This window comes from Cyrtonyx montezumae, unplaced genomic scaffold (genome assembly GCF_038088225.1).
Source record: "Cyrtonyx montezumae isolate F1298 unplaced genomic scaffold, pur_monq_1.0 scaffold_26, whole genome shotgun sequence".
NCBI lineage: Eukaryota > Metazoa > Chordata > Aves > Galliformes > Odontophoridae > Cyrtonyx > Cyrtonyx montezumae.
The window spans coordinates 3953056-3974450 of NW_027072003.1; the positions used below are offsets into that span (position 1 = coordinate 3953056).

At 57.4% G+C, this 21395-nt stretch overlaps 1 protein-coding gene across 1 annotated transcript; it reads right to left on the bottom strand.

Moving 5' to 3' along the window:
- Positions 1-353: 353 nt before the first annotated feature.
- On the bottom strand, positions 354-21195 carry CDK18 (cyclin dependent kinase 18). Its single transcript, XM_065740433.1, has 16 exons — positions 21114-21195; positions 8720-8856; positions 5320-5465; positions 5101-5277; positions 4095-4151; positions 3700-3814; positions 3486-3580; positions 3344-3406; positions 3117-3240; positions 2712-2832; positions 2432-2529; positions 2158-2263; positions 1872-1914; positions 1466-1556; positions 1210-1287; positions 354-1057 (listed from the first exon to the last, which is right to left on the bottom strand). The coding sequence occupies exons 2-16, from the start codon at positions 8841-8843 to the stop codon at positions 1023-1025; spliced, it is 1473 nt and encodes a 490-aa protein (XP_065596505.1). The 5' UTR covers positions 8844-8856; positions 21114-21195; the 3' UTR covers positions 354-1022.
- Between the last annotated feature and the right edge of the window lie 200 nt (positions 21196-21395).

Below are 21395 nucleotides of genomic sequence, written 5' to 3' on the forward strand. Positions count from 1 at the left end.
CAGAGGAGAAAATAGAGCTCCCATTCCACTCCATAGCAAAGCGGTGATGTGAGCAGAGTTAGCATCCCCTGAGCGCTGCCTGTCCCAGGATGCTGGCAGGTTGGGACACTGGCACACCCTGCACAGGGTGGGTTTGGCAGGTTCCAGCTCAGACGCCCCGTGAGCAGCCCTTGGCCAACACCATGTGCCCCTCAGTCCTGCAGCGTGGGTCTGAAGCAGGGCTGCTCAGCGTGGGGAGGGCTGGGGGATGGTTTGCTGTTCTCCGGGTCTATTTCTGGTCCCCGCAGCTGAGCTGGGGGAGGTTTGGCACCTCTCCCCCCTCCTCCAGGTGGGGAACGCACTGTGCTGGGGTGCGGCGATGCTGCGTGGCTCTGCTCAGCTGTAGACACCACTGGGAATCACGTTCTGTCCCTCGTGATGGCAGCAGAACTGGGGAATGCAACGGCAGCAAGGACAGGGGATGCTGGGTGAGGCCGCCCTCGTTGGGATTCATGTACCAGCAACGGGCAGGTGAAGGTGGTATGCAGGCAGAAGTGATGGCACAGCGAGGAGGGCTGCCCCGGGGCTGGTGCTCCAGCAGCAGTCCCTCTGCTGCCAGGCAGGGGGATGCCCAGCAGTGGGATGGGGCTGCATGCAGGCTGTCTGAGCAGTGGGATGCTGCCTGCCTGGGCTGAATGCCATGCAGCCACAGCTCCCTCTTCACAGACCTCACCCCGTGCTCACATAGCCTCCCTGCACCCAGCTCAGCCCCACGGGCAGCGAGTGGCTCCCCCAGCACAGGGCAGGACCCCGCTGCTCCCAGGTGGGATGCGCTGCACCTGCACGGGGGGTGGCAGCTGATGGGAACGAGGGGGGAAAAAGGCCACAGGTCCACTGCCACCAGCTGCTGGGGGACGTGGGGAGAGCTGCCAGCTCCATCCTGCTGGGCTGAGCGACGTGCTGGGGCGGGTGGGAGCGCGATGCCGTCTCCTTCCTCAGTGCGCTGATCTCCATGGTGACAAAGGAAACACGAGGTCCGGGGTTTAAAATATACTCTGTCTCCTGTTCTTCCCTCGGGCTGAGGAAGAGAGAGGGAGAGATGGGTCAGAGAGGTGAGACAGGGACTGCAGCACGGGGCAGGTCTGCATTTTCCCTGTGTAGGTACCCAGGGGTCCCAGCGCGGTGCATGGCACCACACAGCGAGCACGCGGCCGCTTTCCCCCATCCTACCTGACTGCTGAAAGGCTGAGCCTCGGTAGCCAGGGTCCTTCTGAAGCTGGATCTCCTTCAGAGAGAAGATGGAGACATCTGGAAGAGGGGACAGAGCGTGAGGTCACCCGGCTGAGCCGCAGCCATCCTTCTCTCCATCACTCTACCCCAGGAGCACACAAGCAAAGGCAAGCAGCAGCCACAGAGCTGGCCGTGCCCTCGGGCTGCACTGCAGCTCTGCTCCATGCCCCCAGGCGAGGGGACCACGCTCACTTACTGTCAGGCAGGAGGTGCACTCGCTCCCCCAGGCTCTTGAAGTACGGATGCCGCAGGGCCACCTCTGCCGAAATCCGGCTCTTGGCTTCGTACTGCGCAAAGCCCCAGAGGAAAGTGATCACACACTCTGCAGCAGCACACATCCGTGCCCCTGCTCGCCCCGAGTTGCACACAAGGTGTTGCACCCGAGCTGCCCGGATGCTGTGCACACCACTGCGGGAGGTTACCAGCATCACTGGTACGTGCACATGCCATGCCTTACAGCCAGAACGCTGAGCAGGAGTTGGTTCAGCACCCTGAGTGAGTCTGGGACAGCAGCGGTGTGGAGAGGGCTGATGCTGCACTCACAGCCCCCCTCCCTGGCACTGAACCCCTTTGCCACCCACCAGCACCGTGCTGCTGCTTACCAGGAGGAGGTTCATCAGCAAGTCGATGCCATCTGAGTCCAACCTGAGAGAGAAATACAAACTGGAGCACTACTGCACCTGGGGGGCACTGCCATCATCAGCACAAGGCACTGGGGGCACTGGGGACCTCCTGAACACAGCTGCACTCAGCATCACATCCAGCAGACAAACCCAGTGCCCCCAGCTCCCATTTCTGAGCAGTGTCAGGCTGCCCTATGCCTCCGGATCTGTGCTCGGGGTTTGTTTGGGGTTTTTTTTTGGGGGGGGTGGGGGTGGGGAATGTTACCTCGGGGCGTGATTAATTAACGGCTGCGCTCTGTACTGCGTGAAGTTGTACGCCCTGAACTCCTCGCTGGACGTTATCCCCGGCCAGGTGTCTTCCGTCGGCGTACCTGGGATGGAGGAGGGAGGGGTGGGGAAGAGGGGAACGCGTCACCCGCTGGGATGGGACAACAGCTTCGCCGTCCCACTTCGGGGATGCACTGCTCGGGGACTCCGCGCTCGGTCCCTTTGTCACCGCTGCCCTCGCGCGGGCGCTCGGGGCACAGCAGCACGCTCACCCAGCAGTCGGAAGATGAGATGCAGCTCTTCCTTCACCGTGGAGCCGGGGAACATGGGCCGTCCGGTGACCATCTCGTAGTGGATGCACCCCACGCCCCTACGGCAGCGGTGGAAAAGCGGTATGAGCGTGGGAAGCAGCACCCACCCCACGGATCTCTGCGGGTCTGCACCCATCCTCCTCGCTCCGAAGCAGCGGGGGACACAAGAACAGCCCGGGGAGAACCCCATCGCCCATGGGATGGATGGGAACGCCCGAGCTGCCACCCCACAGAGCCTCACCACATGTCGATGGGGGTGGAATACTCGGTAGATCCCAGCAGGACGTCGGGGGGTCGGTACCACAGCGTGACCACCTCGTTGGAGTACGTTTTGGTAGGCACTGATTTGGCTCTGGCCAGGCCTGGAGGTGGAGGGAGGGGTGTGAAGCAGCACCCCCCTGCTGCACTGCATCCCCCCCACCCCGACCCCAAAGGGCAGCGGCTCAGGGATGGGACAGCACTCTGCAAAGATACCCCCACTCGGGTAGAGGGCACCACACAGCCCCAGCACACATAAAATCACTGCTGGAGAACCATGCCCCAGGTTGCTCATGGGGTCCCCCTCTCCATCAGGGCTTGAAGCTGCTGCCAGCTGTGGATTTGACCGATGAGACCACGAGAGCTCTGCCCTCCCCACCCCATGTACCGAAGTCAGCCAGCTTGAGCTCTCCTCTCTCGTTGATGAGCAGGTTCTGGGGTTTGAGGTCTCGGTGCAGGATCTTCCTCCCGTGGCAGTAGGAGAGACCACGCAGCAGCTGGAACATGAAGATCTGGGGGGGCACAACGGGTGGGCAGTGGGCACCGCCAGGCTGCCTCAAGGACACAGTGCCAGGGGAGACGCCATGAGGCTCAGGACGGCCAGGCCTGGCTCACCTTCACGTTGTGGACACTCATCAGGTTCCCACAGTTCTCCAGGTACTGCTTGAGGTCATTTTCCTGCAACGAGGAGCATCCATCAGCCTCCGCTCCCCATCCCCCCGTCCCCAATCAGAACCGCGGCGTCTCCCCAACTCACCAGGTACTCGAAGACCAACGTGAGGGAGCGCTCCGTGTGGATGATGTCGTGCAGGGTCACGATGTTGGCGTGCTTGAGGTTCTTCAGCAGTGACACTGCGGGGACAGGAGGCAGCAGGTTGGGACAGCATGAGCTGGGCATCGTCCGGGTGGGACATCCCCAAGGGCTGGGGGCAGGAAAAGCTCACTCCCCACCCCCTCCTCCAGCCCCTCACCTTCCCGGATGGCGGTGCATGGAGCCCCTTCCTCGTGCTCCAGGCGGATCTCCTTCAGTGCCACCAGGTTTTCTGTCAGCTTGCTGCGCCCCTTGAAGACAGTGGCATAAGTGCCCTGGAGGGAGAGAGAGAGAGAGTGGATGCCCCATTGTTGGGGTGGCACAACATGCTCTGTAACATCTGCAGGAAGGATCGTTGGAAGCTCAAGGCCTGGAGCCCATGATTTCCTTTCTATGATTTATTGTAGAGTTATTAAACTTGGAGAAGACCTCGAAGGTCATCTAGTCTGACCATCAACCCATCCCCACCATATCTGAACAGATGCTCCAGAAATGTGGCTACAGGCTGCCCTTTGGCCTTCCAACTCCCTTTAAATCCTCAGGGCACCTCCTTACCTCACCCAGTTTGTCCAGTTTAACATAGGTCTCCAGCTTCCCAAACCCAATATCCGACTGTAAGAGAAAAAGGACAGCGTCACCGGGAGGGATCCCACCGGTACTGGGCTGGATGGGGAGCACCAGGGGGACAATCCATCACACCGTGCATCCATCACAGCCAACTGCAGCAGCTGATGCCCTTTCAGTCAGAGCAGTGCAATGGGACCCTGTGGCAACGCCCTGCCTTTTTCTTAAGTGCTTGAAGCCCTTTGCTGCAACTCCCTTTGCTTCTGTGTGCTCCTCCAGTCAAGCATGAGACATTTCCCCATTTGGATCAGGGTCTCGTTGCCATATTGCTGAGACCTGCTCGCCTGCACCCACTGGTGGAAAGGGAATCACTGCAGGGCCCTCCGGGCAGACCCCTCACACTGCAGCTCTGCAGGGACAGGGACACCGCCTCTTGGGGTCACTCACATCCCATGGCACGGGTTGGTTCCCAGCACTATAGGGCCCAAAGTCAGGGGGATGGAGCAGGAGCTGCCACATCTGGAGGTGCTGCTGAGACCTCACCACTGCGACCGTGTGCTCCTGAGCAGCAGGACACAGCTTTGCAATTTGCAAACAGGACACTGTGTTTTTCGCTCCCACATCTGCTGACGCTCTGCAGTCGAGAAACTGAAATGTCAGCATTAATGCAAGGGGTAATTCATTATTTATCCACGTTTGCATTTCCATCAAGCAGAGGCTCCAGCACTCGTGGCACCGCAGGAGGATCTGCAGCTCCTCTCCCTTGGAAGGGGTGGGGTTGGGAGGGAAGCCAGGTGTGTGCAAGGTGCAGCGTGCGGGCCGGGGATTTGCATGGGGAAGGGTGTAGATGTGCACGTGCACAGGAGTGCACGGGGTACACAGGAGCGAGCAGAAATGGGTTTGTGCCACGTGCAAGGGAGCTTGCACAGGGGGGTGCAGCTGCATGGGTGGGGGGCAATCAGCACCCCCATCTCTGTCTGTACGAAGCTGAGCTTACGAGGGATGCCCGCCGTGACATCCTGCTGAGCGGTTTGGGGAACTCCGGGCTCTCCATCTGCAGCTTCTGCAGGAACTCAGGGGGCAGGCGGATGTCCATGGGCAGGGAGAGGCGCTTACTGACATCCTGAGGAGAGAGGGGAGGGGAAGGTGAGGAAAGCACCCGAGGAAAGGAGGACTGACGAGGTGACACCTGCAGGGCCCTTGTCCCAGCACTTGCCTCCGTGGAGAAGCGGCGCTGGGTGCTGCTGCGGAAGCGTACGGCCATCGGGGACTGCCCCTCCACGTCGGGTGGGGAGATGGCTGCGGGGTCGGCTCCGATGTCCCTGCCCAGGTGTCCCAGTGGTAGGTGCCCTTGGGCCAGGTCTGAGGACAAAGAGAAAGGAGGGAGAGCTGCTGGGAGGCAGCGGAGGTGCTGAATGCTTTGCTTTGAGACAGCGGGGAAGGAAGGTCCAGAGATGCACCAGGGCCATGGGGATGTCCTTTTCCATCCTGCCCCAACCCGCTGCACTTAGCCACACACAGCCCTGAGCAACACAGAGGCTCCCTTGAAAAGCAAAGCCACCTCTAGAAATCACTCTTCTCTTGGCACTCCAGGTGTGAAGCCTCACCGAGCCCAAGGAAACCAGAAGGGAGCAAAAAATCAGAGCAAAGTGAGGCACTGTGCTCCCCCTGCTCTCCAGTTTGAGGCTCACACGTACACCTCCCCACTCAGAAATAAATGGATGGTTGGTAGGAAGTGCATTTCCCCCATTCACAGAGGAGCTGCTTCCAGAGGGGCTGTTTGGGAGGAGGCAGAGCTAACTGGGAGGGCTGGGATGGAGGAGACAGAGCTAACTGGGAGGGCTGGGATGGAGGAGGAAGTGCTAACTGGTAGCATTGGGATGAAGGCCATCCCTCTCTGTGCCTAATACAGATTTGGGCACCCAGTCCCTGTGTGCTCTGCAGCCAGAGATGATCTCATGGCTGAGGATGGAAGGGGATGGCTGGCTTTTGCAGGAGGGCTGGGATCTGGCTGCTCACTGTTTGTCTGATGGATGAGAGGTGACAGGCAAGTGACCTGAGAAAAAATGCAGTTTCCTGCCACGGTCACTGTATACAAGGGGATCTGTGAGCTAAGGGATGTGGGGTGTCCTCTGCAGACAGCCTATGTCCATCGAAGGGGTGCAGCCCATGCCAACGGGGCTGGGAGCAGCTGAAACCATGCCACGAGGTTCTGCAGGGGTGGGCAGGGAGGCACAGAGCACCCCTTCCCCCAGGAGCAGGGCTCTGGTCCCTGTCCCTTTCTGGCCATCTGTGCAGGCACAGCCAGGAACCCTGCCCTGCACTGACCACAGGTAGCAGGGATCACTTAAACCAGACCAACCCTTTTTACCTTGCTCACGTCCTAAGCAAACTATCTGAACCAAACAGGCCATGTAACATCAGAACGATCGTAGTTCAACTCGTCCACTTCAAAAGACAGTTTGGGTGAACTTGTGCTGGGCTGCAAGTACACAAATCCAACGTCCTCATGGTCAAGGATGCTTCCAGGAGCAGCAAACAGCAGCAGTGTCTGCACTCACGGGCTCAGGGCCACGGTGTGCAAACTCAAGGGGCTGCTCCTTTCTGCTCAGCATTTTGTGCAGATCGCAGCGAGCCCTGACACCCTGCAAGTAATGAGGCTGCATGGGATATCAAAGCAAATTAAAGCGAGACCGCAGACACGGCAGCTGCCTCTGCCTTCTTCTTTCTTTCTTTTTTTTTAATATAAATATATTTAAACCCTGCCTCTGCCAAAACAAGCTTTGATCTCCCAAGGAAAGGGGCCAGAACCCTTCGCTGCCTGCACGACTCAGAACTTTTAATTACTTTGCTAAGCCTGAGCTTAGCAAAGCTGTTTCAAGGCAGGGCAGCGCTCGGATCGTGGGTCATCCATCCTCCTCCCTCCCACACAACACTGCTGCTTTACAGCCCTGTGCTCTGACAGCCAGACTTAGCTCTGATTTATGCCATTGCGTGAGCCCTTGTTTGGCCTCTGAGGACTCAGAGATGGTGCAGGCCCTTGTCAAGGATCGGATGCTGCCCAGAGCTCTCCTTAACTCAGCACTCTTCTTCCACCCAAGGAAAGGCTGTGGTACAATGGGGATGTATGGCAGGGTGGGGGCACAGTGGACACCCCGAGACTGGGTTGGGCTGCCCAAGAAGACACTGCCTGGGTCAGGATGTGCCCATGGCACATTTGCTGGCTCTGCTTCTCCCTTTTGCAGCCCCCACAGCTGTCAGCAGGGCCATGAGAATGGGAGGATGGAGAGCACAGGGCTGGGGATCCCCAGTGCACCCCAGAGGAGGAGGCAGATGTCTACCCATGGGAAGTCCACATCTTTTCCCATTGCCAGAAGCACTGCACGCCCTGTTGGAGCATCCCTTCCATGGCTGCTGGGCTCTGCACCCCTGGGGACACGTGGGGACATCCAAGCACAGGCTGCTGCGACCCAGGAGTGCTGACAACCTATGAGCTCTGATGCTGGAGGGAAAACAGAACCTTGAAAACAGCTCCCCATGGTGCTGTGTGGGGTGAGAAAAGGAAAAAAAAAAAGCAGACCCAATGTGCTGATGTCTGGGGGAAGTGTTCCTGGCCATGAGGGAGAGGCCAGGGGATGGGTCAGGCACATGGCTGAGATTCAGGGCACCGTGGAGGTGACAGAATGGGGAAATTGCCTCTCCAGCAGCTCAGCTGGCACAGTGCAGGTAATGAGTTTGGGCTCAGCCAGCCCAGGGACCAGCAGCCCCCAAGGGGACAACAGCAGCAGCTGTCAGCACCCGTGGCTTTCTGAGCCTTGCACCACGACTTCCGTGCTTCTAATTAAGGGCTTGAATCTAATTATGGCCCCAGCTGCTTGCTGGGGTGCGAAGTGATGCTGCTGAGGGCAGCTGGGATGCCTGTGGGGATCTGAGGAGTGGCACGAGCTGCAGGAGTGAGGAAAGGCAGCTCGAAATCTGCCTCTGCATCTCTTTGAAGCAGAGCCCATCCTTCCCTGCTGGGACAGGCCCAAGTGGCAGGCAGTTACATCACGGCCTCAGCCCCTGCTTGCAGCGATTGTGGCTGCAGGGAGAGGGGAAAAAAAAGCACGAGCATGACCCGAGCAGAGCCCAGAGCACTGGCACATGAGCCCACGTCAGGGCTGCTTCGGGAGGAGGTGGCAAAGCACATGATGTGACACTGCAGGCAGTTTGGCTTTGGAGCTGTAGCACTGAGCTCCCCCTGGGTGAACGCAGCCCGGCTCTGCCAGGTTTGCTGCCGGCAGCTCTCTGCTCTCTGCCTCTCATGCCTCCAGCACTGCCTCTCCCTCGCTGTGCCCACAGCCCCCAGCCTTGCTCTGAACCCAACACTGAATCAGGAGAAGGCTGTGGGCACGGCAGGGGGAGGGCATCCCCCCCACTTTCACACCCCCCACCTTAACCACAGATGTGTCATCCCCCTGTGCAAACACCCTGCCCTCCTCCTTTCCCTCTGCGGGCATAAATCTCTCTTCAGAGCAGATTTAACGACAAGGTGTTGCTAATCTCACTGCCTCCATGGGAAAAGCAGCCCGGGCAGTGGGGCAGGGCAGCAGATTTCCAGGTCCCCAGCCCCTTACCCTCGTTCCTCTGGTTGTTGAGCTGGTTGAACTGCTCCGTGAACTCCGTCAGCGATTCCTCGATGGTCTCCGTCCGAGGAACAGAGAGTGAGAACCTCCGCTTGAAGTTTTTCATCTTGTTCATTGTACCTCGTGACCTGCAGGGAAGGGGAGAGAGGTGGTTGTGGGGTGGGACGGTCCCTCAGCCCCCGATCATTGGGGTTGGCAGCACCCAGACCTGCACGTCCTTCACTGGGATCCCCAGGCATCAGCAGGGGATGGGGATCTTTGAGTGCACGGGGCTTTTCTGAGCCAACTGCCAGAGGTGAGCCCAGGGCAGAGCTGTGGACACTGAGTCACGAGTGTCAGCATGGGCTGTGCTTGGAAACTCTGGGAATGCCTGGAAAATTGAATAGCAGGGCAGAAGAGGAAGGAAAGCCAGAAAGAATAATAAGCAGCGACGGAAAAGGTGCAATCCAGTCCTGTGCAAAGCACACCTTTCCCCTAGCAGCCTCATTTCCCCACTCTCCCTACGCAAGAAAAGCTCCCCAGCCCAGCAGCAAATGCTGGACTGCCCGAGGGGGGTCCCAAAAAGGGCGATGCTCCGAGCTCAGCATGCTCCCATAGACTCAGATCCTGCACAGGCACTGGGATCTCCTTAAGCCAGAGAATCTGATTAAAGCCATAAAACCCTTAAACGAAGAAAACCCTCAAGGGACACGTGGCACAGCTCCCTCTGAGCAGCCACACGAGCAGCTTGCTCCGGGCATCCCCACCTTGCTCGGCTGCTTCAGCACCAGGTGGAACCGTACTGTGTGAGCTCACAGCTGGCTCTGCAGCACCAGCCCTGCTCTTCCCCAGACATTTTATAGCGGAGTGGAAATGCACAGTCCTGCTCCCAGGACATCAGTGTCTCCCCCTCCACCAGACCTTGCAGATCCTAACCCTAACCTGTCCGCTGGGCTCCTGGGAGGGGCAGTAAGAGGGAACTCAGCCCTTGGGACCAAACAGGCTCCCCTGCTCTTGGGTGGCCCCGCTGCCAGCCCCCAGCCCCCTCCCCAACTCTGGTCTGATGGGCACGAACCGGGGTGATGGCATTCCAGACTGATGCGATCAGACACGGCACGGCAGAGCTAATGCATCGCGTCGCCAGGGCAACGGGAACACTTGGGTTGACATGCCAGCATCCCAAAGCTGAAAAGATTACCATCAGCAATGCAAACAGTGCTGCGAGGCACGGCCTCCCGCTGTGCTGCCGTCCCCAAAAATCTCTGGGATTTCACCTGGACCCCAAAGGACATGGCCGCCCCACTCAGTACTCAGTAACCCACTCTTCATCCACCCTCAGGGATGCAGAACCCTGAAGGATCAGCGTGCCTGGAACTGAGGCAGGATGCAGTGCTTGCCTGGGGGTGGGATGGGAGGCATAGGGCTGTTTTGAGTTGCAAAGTGAGCCAGGAGGATGCTGGGCGCATCCATCACACGTTAAACTGTTTTCTCAGCACTGCAGGGACATGCTTTGGTGACCAAGATGCTGACACTAATGAATGCTGCATTAATAAAGGGTCTGGGACAGTGCTTTTCTCATGACCAAGAAGGGCTGAGGTTGGAAGGGACCAGTGGAGATCAATGTCATCCAACCCCTGCTCAGCAGAGCACATCACCCTGGATCATGTCCCATTGGTTCTGATGTATCTCAGAGGAAGGAGACCCCAGAGCCCCTCTGGGCAGATTCACCCCACGCTCACATGGAACTTCCAACCTTTCAGTCTGTGCCCATTTCTCAGTGGAGCCCACCAACAGGAGAGCCTGACCCCGTCCTCTTGACACCATCCCTTCAGATTCCTGTAGTCATCAATCAGATCCCCCTGAGCCTCCTCTCCTCCAAGCAGAACAGGTCCTGCTCCTCTCTGAGGGACACTCCAGCCCCTCCATCACTCCATCAGCCCTTTGCTGGCCTTGCTCCAGGAGCTCCACATCTCTGAACGCACTACAAGGGGACATCCATCATACTGCAGCACCAGGCACTGCCCACCTCACCATCCCACACCCCCCACAGTGCTGGGACAAGGTCCTGGCAGGGAGCAGAGGGGGACAGCCAGCAGGACCAGGAGGATGGGGAAGGTGCTGAGCACCACGACAGCCCCAGGACCAGGGAAAACACATGGGGATAACCCAGATATTCCACCTGGAGGTGGAGGAAGAAGAGGATGAGGGAAATGGCTTTTTCCATCTCCTCCTCTCTCTGCTTGTCCTTCTTTAACGGTACAAAAGCTTCAGAAGACAAACACCTGAGCACTGACAATTGATGCTCCAGATCGCCCCGAGTCCTTCCCTCCCTCCCTCCCCGCAGTGCCAGCAGCTGCTAAATATAAACCTCCTCGGAGAGGAAGTGGGGTGGGGTAAAAATAGCAGTGGTAGTGCTCGCTGCCTCTCCTGCCATGCACGGAGCTGCTCCTTATCTTCATGGCTCTGCATAATCGGCGCCGTTTTGTTCCAGCTGCACCTGCACCTACTTGGCATCTGGTGATGGGGTCCCCATAAAAGGCTCTGACAGATGGAGGCTGTGGGGCTGTTTGTGCTTTTGCTCTTCCACCTTCGTGGGACAGGAGCTCGCCCTGCCCCACGTGGGCCATGAGGGGCCCCGAAGTTGGGACCTGCTCCCTCTGGTGCGCTCAGCATCCTGCAGCCCTGCTCCCAGCCCCACATGCAGGAGGGCACCCTGACCCCATATGGGGTGTGAGGGGCTTTGTCCCCACCTGTGGCTATGTTTCCCCTAGGAGAAGGCAGCCCAGCTACATGGAGCAGCCCAGCCATAGATTTCAAAGCGATGACATCCTTCATTTTAACAACCCAGAGGACCTCAAAGCCCCTGGGAACGGGGGATGCAGCCATCCCTGGGATGGAGAGAAGGGGGCAGGGCCAGGTCGGGGAGCAGCAGTCTGAAACAGCACGAAGGAATTCAGTCATCGACAGGCAGAAATGAAATCACTCCGGCTGGAAGCTGGCCAAGAAGAGCGGATGAAATCCAGCAGCGTGAATGAACCGCATCTGCTGTAATGCAGGCAGACTGGAAGGGCTAAAACACTTCCAAGGGCCCAAAGCTGCATCCCGTCAGGAAGGAGAACCACACGACTGAGAGTGGATGTTAACAGTCCCTTAAACACTGCATTCAAAGCTGATATTTGCTGCACTGTGCTCAGAGAACTGCTCCCATAGGTGCTGGGGCTGGGACCGTGCACAAGGATAGCATCCCTGTGTACAGCAAAACTGTGCAACTTAGGAGCCAGGTGTTTCGGGCACAGCTTCAACATGAAGCTCTCCCTCCTTCAGCACGGTGCTGGGCTTTCAAGCAACCACTTCATTCCTTTCCACAAACAAGGAACAACTTCGGGGAAATGGTGAATTCTGCTGGTGGAGCCCTGTTTGCTCAGCAAACACCGCTATCACACCGTGCCACACGTGGCCATGGGGCTGAGCAAACGGAGCGTGCAGGAGCCAGGTGAGGACGTGCCCCTCATTTAGCAAGGCATGGAGGTAACAGTCAGCATCAATGTGCAGAAGGGTGATGCTGTGTGCTGGGAACCCAGTGGGGCAGGGAAGGGAAGCAGCCCCCCACCGCCTAATGGACTGCTCAGCTGTCAGCGTGGATCCTCTCCCGGCCTCTCTCTGCTGCAGAGCAGAGCACAGCCCAAATCCATTCATTTGGGCTGCTCCAGGACTGCCCTGCACCCTGGGACAGGCAGCAGACACTGCTCATCACACAGAGCTCCTCCCTGCTGCTGAGCTCTGCTATGTGGAGCTCCATTTCCCTTCCCCCACGCAGGGAGCACAGCGTGGTGGTCCTGCAGGGAGGGAGCACAATCAGTTCCTATCAATCTGCAGCAGCCCTGCAGCACAGCCATCACCCCACGGCAGCGACCGTGTGGGGCAGAACTGGAAATTGAACTTTAGGTCCCCAGGGTGTCCGTCCACCCATCCTTATGCTGCAATCTTTTCCTCTCCAGCAATCGTGGAAAGCCAAGATGCAGAGCACCAGGAATGCAGTGACGGCAGCCAGAAGCTTTCTGTCCTCTCTCCTCATGTGCAGCTCAGAGGAGATCTGGGGGGAGAAATGATCCTGCAGCAATTGCATGAGGCTGGCTTCCACTGCAGCTCCAGCTCGATGGTGATGCATCCTCTCTCCCTCCTCCTCAGCAATGGGACCCTTGAGGGATGTGAAGCTGCTCTGCTTGGGATGTGAAGCTGCTCTGCTTGCAACACAGCTCCGCTCCCGTTTGTCTCCATCCCAACAAGGAGCCCAGTAACGAGGGCACACAGAGGGGTTTGTTCCACTCCTGCAGCCCTGCACCATGCACTCAGCTCTGCCCGGCCCGTGGTGAGATCAGAGCAGCTCCCAGGAAGGCACTGCAGCATCTCAATGCCTGCGTTGTTGGAAGGTGCCAGCAGCCCTATGGTACTGCCCCTGCTCTAAGGGACAGCAGTGGCCATCAGCACATCCCGCGCCCTGACAGCCCGAGTGCTGCTGTATGGGACTGAGCCATCCTCCCTGTTTTCTATGACTTGCTTTCTCCTTTTGGCCCTTCACGAGCATCAAGAGCTGAGCTCTTATCTCCCTTACACTGCAGCGTGCACAGCAGCTGCTATCACAGTGTGAGCAGCAGCAAGCAGCCGCTGAACAGCAACACCAGAGGAACACCAGCAGGGAAAGCCAGGCTGGATCTCACCTTTTGTGATACTCAACCCAACCTGGAGCCCAGATCGGCTCTTCCTGTGGTGCCACTGGGACCCCCTCCCCCACCCCGGCTCCTCACAGCATTCCAGTTCTGGTGCCCCAGACAGAGGCAGAGGCATCAGGATGCACAGCATGGACAGGAAAACATGCCTGGATCCTGGGGGGCGAAGGATGCTCTGGGAGCACCGAGCATCTGGGGAACTCTATGGGAGAAGATCCCTTGTGTTAGGGCACCCCTTGCATTCATTCCCTCCCCACGCAGGTTCTGCCAGCTTCTTAATGACAGTTTTCTCCCCTTATTCTCTTTTGTTTTTGTTTTGTTTTTTTTTCCTTTTCTCTCTTAATTAGAGCTTTCCCTCCTTCTCCAGCCCACACACAGCTCCCAGAGCTCCAAGAAAGCCAGGATTTACCCTCCCCACAGCACCAGGGGAGCAGGGGAAGCCGTCTCCCTCTCTAACAGGGAACACCGCAGCTTTCCACCCACAACCCACGGCCTCATCCACCAGCAATGAAGGCAGCAGGGAGGGGGCTCGGAGCTGCTGCCCCGCAGCTGTGCAGGGGATCGCTGCAGGCATTCAGAGATGGGTATTTAGGAGAGGGGTATTTAGGAGAGGGGTATTTAGGGAAGCAGAAAGCCCACCCTGCACACCCGACAGCCACGTGGAATTTGAGCAATGGAGGGGGGGGGGGGGGGGAATGACAGAAAGGAGTATGCAACGAATAAGTGGAGAGATGAAGGGGTGGAAACGTGAGGAGCTCAGCTCGCTCTGCTCCAACACGTTGCATTGACAGACGGCCCAGCCCTCACCTGCTGCAGATACCTGCGCTCCTGCACCCCTCTGCATGCCTCCAGCACCCACAGCAGCAGGTCAGGCTCCTTCTGCCCACCCAGCAATGGGAGGAGGAGCTGCAGGGACTGTGCAAACAGCTTCGGAGGGATTAAGCTCAGACCCAGGAGCTCCTTGGCGCTAATGAAGCAGCTCCCTGCTGCACTTGGACAGATCTTTGTGCAGCAACGGGGAAAGTAGCACATGCAGGCAGTGCTCCTGACCTATTTCTCCCCATCCCAGCACAGCTCTGAGCTGAGTTCCCCCCCCTGAGGACCACATTCTGGAGCAGTGGTACCATGGCTTGGCATTAGGCACATAAAACTCTTTGCAGCAGGGTTGCAAATCTGTTTTATTTAAAGCTCTGGGACAGTCACATGATAGCAAGGTAGTGAGCAAACACTGCAAGTCCCCTTCCTGCCAAGGGCTGCACTAAGCTGCTGTTTAATCTTAAACCTGTTGTGCACCTCGGAGGGCTTTGCACACATGTGCATGCATTTCTCACCCGGATGCTCTCTCCGTTTCAACATTCAAGTTTTGCTTTGGAGTGCCCCTTCCGCCCTTCTCCTTCTCAGATCTCTGTGCTGATACAAGAGCCCTGAGCTCCTGATTTCTGCACACGAAGCATTTCCACTTTGCAAAGAGCCCGGGGTTGGGCAATGGAATGAAACCCAGCGCTGGGGCCGTGCACAGGAATAACACAGAAGCACTGAGCATCCCACGGTGAGGTGTGCAGAGCTCCTGCTCCACCCAAGTGCTGCCCCTCAGGATCCCACTGTCCTTCTCCACCACCTGGAGGAACCTTCCCACCATCGTGACACGAACCCATTAAACCCAACCCAGACCTTCCAGCATCCCAGTATAGATAGAAATAGATTAAGCACGCCCTGGTGCCCGCAGACCTCTGCTCACTTCCCTATGGAGGGCAACATTTCATGCCTATCTGGGAACTGGGCAAGCACACACTGTTCAGATAAACCTTGTTCCTTGTTAAACTGTAAATAACGTCTGCTTTGGCAAGCCAAGCCCCAGCGTGGTGCCCTAAAAGTCACAGTGTCACCACGAGCACAGCAGGCAGAGCAAGAGGAGTTGGTAGGTCCTCTTTTTTTCCAGCCCCATTTTCCCACTCCTGTCCATCTCCTCACTCCCTGCCCCACTTCCAAACCCCTGCCATCCTCCCGCAGACCTGCTGCTCCAGTGTCCTTGGGAGCTCTCAGTGTCCCCGCAGCAGCCTTGGGAAGCGGGGGAGATAACAGAGCCCTGCAGAGATAAGGGGAATGAAGGAGGGAGGAAAACACACGGCCGGACGCAGTCCTTGGATGCTGTTGGGCAGAGATGGGATCTGCAAACCCGCATTGAGTGCAGGGAGAGGGACCCCAGGAGCACATCCTGAAACAGTTCTGTTTTACCCCCGAATCAGACCACGTCCACAGATCCACGTGGTGCTCAGGCACAGAGCCAAGGGGACTCCGAGCTCAGCGAGACGAAGCAGCACGCAGCAGCGTCCAAAGCTCACTCGCTGCATTCAGCTCTGCTCCTCTCCTGCCCCATGAGCTGATAAGCTGTGTGCTTCGAGATAAGAAATGATTATAACTGAGAGCCCAAGGGACAGGAGGCCTGGCCCAGGCTCACCCAGCAGACGTGAGCCCAACCAAGCATCTGGCCAAATTCTTATCTCCCTTCCACCGCAGCGTGCACAACAACAACCTGCGCCCGCACCGCTGCTATCATGGTGCGATTAGTTGCACAATTAATCGTTAATAAGGAGGGATTGGAAGGGATTAAGGATTTAAATAGAACACATGCAGCTAATGGGACTTAATAAAAACGCACCTCCTCCTGCAGATGCGGGGCTGTGTTTTCGTGGGGCTCCATCAGACATTTGCTCCACTCTGCTCAGAAGAAACGCCCGTGTCCCTGTGCCTATGGGCACAGCAGCTGAGCAGCACTCAGACCCACGCAGGGAAGTTTTCTGCCTCAATTCAGTGACAAAACAAGCAGAAAAGCAAACCTGGTGGCCCACTGGAGTGGGGCAGCCAGAAGCATCCCTGGGAGGTTTCTCGCCCCGACCACACGGCCTGCAGCACAGCGTGGCTCTGCTGAGGTTTCCTTGTGAGCACACTCTGCTCTTCCTCTGAAAAGGAGAACCCATCAGTGCTGTGCCAGCCCACGGCCCCATCTGCAGGGAGGAGTGCCACGGGCTCTGCACGATTCTGATGGGACCCCAAAGGATGTGCAGCTCTGCTCGGTACACGTGCCACCACGGGCAGCCCCCACGGTGTGACATCACCAGCCCTGAACCACACAGAGCCTTTCATCCCCTGGGCTGCTCATTTCCCCCCTCTGGCCACTGCCACGCTGCCACAACATGCAACATCAATGCCCTCACTGTAGGGCAAGCTTGTGATCTGCCCCTCACTGCGGTCTCCTCCAAGCAGGACCCTGCCAAGAAGGCTCTCCCCATGGCCACAGCCCGGGATGCAGCTGCTCCATGCACAGAGTGAACACTGCCCTTCAGTCCCCCAATGGCAAATGCCACCTCAGTGCATCACTCTGAGAGCCCAGCGGGCACTGCTGCCATCAGATGCCACCACCATGGGCAAAATACAAAGGACAGATGAGAAAGGGCTGGGATCTGTGAGATACAGCGCGTTCCACACCGCCCGTACCTCCTACGTGCTGTGACACTGTGATTATTCTGCAGTAATTAGTTAATAATTACAAGCTGACCGGCCCTTGGGAACATCCGTAGCAGAAGGAGCACTGCGTGCCTTGGGCTGAATGCAGATTTCCTTACAGCTTCTCCCCTGTGCTTTAATCACTGCTTCAATCGAGGCACAGGGAATGGATGCCAGGAAGGTTTTTATGCCCACAGTAATGCAGGGGCAGCTCTCACCTCTCTGACTGCTGTCTGTTTCAGGACAGCCACACCAACAGCTCAGCTGTGGATTTGGCCACGAATAGGGAACAGAGGAATGGGGAGGGGGCAGGACTCACCCGAGCCCAAACAGTGAGATCCTGCTATGAAACTGGAGGGGATTTGTGAAGCTTGCAGCCCTGGTGGTGACAGAAGGGCCACACGTTGTGCTGCTGAGGGCTGACTTCAGCAATCAGTGCTGATTTGCACCACTTGAGCGCCCAGCAAAGCATGGCAGAGCAGAGTTTAACCTCCCGGCAGGGGCAGATGCAATGGGAGGACATTTCCTGGGTGAAAAGAGGTCACCTCCACTGCTGCAGTGCCCTTCAAAGCAGCTCTGGAGTCCGAGACACTAAAAAGAATCCAAAGCACTACCATTAGCAGGACCTACATCTCCAGTATGTGCACACTGGTGGTATTTGCTCCAGCACCACATCATCTTTCCTCCATACGTCTCAAGCCACGCTAAGTGCCACAAACCCAACCCCCAGGTGATGTTCCTTGCTGGAAAAACACTCCCCACATGGATTTTTATGCACATGTATTTCCACAGGTGCAGAGCTCATAGCGTGGCTGTGTCATTAGCAGCACCTTTCCTGCTGAGCACCGTCTCTTCCCCGTGCACTACAGACAGGGCAGCAAATCTCACCCCGCTCCATCCTGGTTTAATTCCTCCTCTCTGCACCACAAGCAGCAAAGCCCTGCACGTTCCCACAGTACCAGGCACTGACAGCACCGCCTCACCAATTTGCTCCTCGGATAATATATGGTTTTCATTATGTTGGCCCCAGGGATCAAGGGTGCAAAAGGCAGCCATGAGAAATAGCCCCTGCTTCAGACTGCCCTCGATTTCAGTCTGCGTGGGGAGATATAAAGGAAGCAGAGCACAAGGCCCACAGCAGTGTGTGTGGCCAGAGATGCTCTGAAACACCTCCACCTGAGCTGCTCTGGGGGACCTGGTTCCCCAAAAGGCAGTGAGCATACATCTTGGAAAACAGCAGGTCAAATGGGGGCACAGAAACACAGCCAACTCCAACTCCAACTCCAACTCCTCCAACTCCTCCAACTCCAACTCCTCCAACTCCAACTCCTCCAACTCCAACTCCTCCCACTGCAACAACTCCTGCCCCCAAAGCCTGGACCTCCCTCCCACATCACAAACTGCACTCTGGCTATTCTTAAAACCATGGGTGGTGACACATTCTGCACAAGTGGGAACATTAACAAGAGCCCAGCTGCTCAGGTGCACTGAGCAATGCTCAGGTGGATCAGTGGGGCTGAGATCTGTGCGCATTTCCCTGCAAGAATAGGGAGCACTTGGACTGTCTGCAAAGATCTGCTCTCAACTGTGGTGGCTTGGAGCTCATCCCTAAAGCAGTGAGAAAACCCAGAAGGCAAGAGAATACAGCTCTCAGGCTGTGACTGGAGATAAAGCATGGCTAAGCCTCAGAAAGGAGGGAGGCAAGGAAAGAATAAGGGAGATGAGATACTGAAGCGGCGTCAGCTGCGTGGACAAACCCCAGCCATCTCTGGAGGCTCTGCTCTGTGGCTTGAAAACAATTTCAGCCCTTCACTTGCTCCTGGCTCAGCCAGGCTGGCCAGACAAAGCTTCACTGGATTGCGAGAGGCTGAGCAAACATGCAGATGAGCAGCACTGGCTGCAAGGCACAGTGCTACCTGAAAAGAAACCTCGATTAGAAGAGAGAGCGAAAGAGGCTTCATCTGATTACAGACCGACTCTGCCAAGTTAATTGTATGCCAGATTGTAATCTGCATCTGCATTAATCAACAGGTCGCTTTCTGCTGTCGGTTTTCCCTCTACAAACAGAAGTGAGTTAACTGGGGGAAAAGCAAATCCTGCAGGACAAACCCCTGCATGGGCAGAGCCTGCTGGAAGCAGGGGCCCCTGGAAGCATGGACCTTTTGTTTTTCTGCCTGTATGGATGTAAACTGAGCCTGTGCCGTGGAGCAGTGGCAGAAAGGACTTCTCAGGGTTTCAGTGCACCAATTACCCATGGCAAAACACAGCTCTGCAGCTGGCCCCGGGGCCCCTGTCCTGCTGCCAGTGCCAGGGAGATGCTGCTTCACCTCAGCTCTCCCGAGTGCGGAATGAGAGCGTGGGAGGCCTTTACAGAGCATAAACCCTCCTGGAAACTCCTCCAGTTATTTGGACATGGCTGCAAACACGTGTCCCAGGTTTTCTGGAGGTTCTCAGAGCTCCTGGCCCAAACCTCAGCGCTGTGAGGAAGCCAGAGGAATGTCTCAGGGCTTACAAGGAATGGCTGAGCAGTGATTTTTCTCCATCAGGCCAGGCCTAGAGGACAGCTTCAGTGGAAGCTGCAGCTCTGACGTTTTTAATGCATACAAGAAGTAAATGTGCAGGTTCCTGCCTCACTAAGTCGAGGGGAATGAGCAAAGGAGGGATGCTCATGGACTTGGAGCAAAACTCTCCAGCACCTGGAGCAAACCATTTCACCTCTCCTCTTTTCCCAGATGCAGAACGAAGCTGCCATCATCTATCTTGCCCAGTGACAGTGCCAGCAACAGAAGGCAGAACCCATCTCCTCCTGCAGCCCAGCCCTTGCCCAGGCACGATGAGCAACACAGAATCATGGCATTAAATGGGTATGAAAAGCAGGAGCCACAGATTCAGAGCAGCAGGGCACGCCTGCTGCATTTCAGTCACCTGTAATGCATGAATATGTCACAGCACCACTTTGTCACACACTCAGCACAGCCTGGCTGAAGGGTCCATTCAAGGGACCACAAAGAGTGTTTGTTTGGTGCAAGGGGCCCTCCCAGTGCTGAAACAAGTGTTTTCGTGCTTCCATGCTCATCTCTGCCAGCATCCCAGGGCTTACAGAGCTCGGGGAGAGAACAAAGCAAGGTCAAGTGCTAACAGATGGCGAACTCAGACGTGGGGATGTAGGGATGGGTCCAAGGGCAAAGCAAGACCACTGGAGTGCTGCTCTTTAGCCACAATATTTCTTCTCTTTTTCAATCAGTGAGGAGGGGACAAACTCGCAGGTTCCCAGCTCTGTTCCTGCCTCTGCTCCTCGCCTCAAGCTCTTGAACACATCCCATCCCATTGACGTATCTCCTCCCGGGAGGAAAGGATGTGTGGCTTGGTGTTTGCATCAAGGGAATATTTTCAGGATCCTGGGAACCAATGCTCGTGGGGTGACCCAGATGCCCCATCACCACCACGTGAGGCTGAAGGCAAGACTCTGCGTGCACTCACCCCATTCCAGCTCTGTGTCAGCACACACCAAAGCTCTACACGTTACCCCTTCACCATGCAGGAGGTAATTAGAGCCTACTTCCTTGCAGGAAGAGGGTCCTGGAAGAGGCACTTTTCCTTCTACATCTCATCCAGCAGCACCAGCTCTCTGCCCTCTACTTGTTCACCCTTCGGGCACCTTCTCAACCCCCAGCACACACACACACACACACAAGTGCACCGTGGTTACTGCTGGGGTTTGGGGGGGGCATCCCTCCTTTGCTCATTCCCCCCGACTTAGTGAGGCAGGAACAGCGGTGCTGGGCATGGCGTTGCACACCCAGGAACTTGTCTGAGCAACAGGCGCAGCTGATACCGACAGCCCCAAAAACGCAGCGCGAGGAACAAGCAGCTCAGCCCCCTGCAATCAGCCCTGGGAACCTCTGCCCCGGGGGAGGGATGCGTGGTCGTCCCCACCCTCCCCCTCCGTAGCTCCCACTGAAGAAAGGGCTGAGCAGTGCTCCCTGCAGCACCAAAACACGAGCAGGGATCTCTTCCAGAAATTCCTCCAGCACTCGGTGCGGAGCTGAGCCCACCCACCCCCTCCCCCCCTCAACTTTTGCAGTGTCCCTTCCCCTCTACCCCTTCGTGCCCGAACTGCCCCAAAAACAAAAAGGCAGAGAGGCCCCCGAGCACGGGCACAGCCCGGCACTCACCGCACCGCGGGCAGATCGCTGCTCCCCTCCTTCCTCCTTCCTCACCGGGGAGCGGGGACGGACGAGGGCGGTGCTGCGGGGCCGAGCCGGGGTCGGCGATGGGTGCGGGGCGGGGGAGCTGCGGCTGCTGGAAGCGGAGCGGTGTTGGCGTCGGTTCCGAACGGTATCGGTACCGGAGCTGAAAGCGGAGCGGTGCCGGTGCTGGATGCGGAGCGGTGCGGGATGCGGAGCGGTGCGGGATGCGGAGCGGTGCTGGAAGCGGAGCGGTGCGGGATGCGGAGC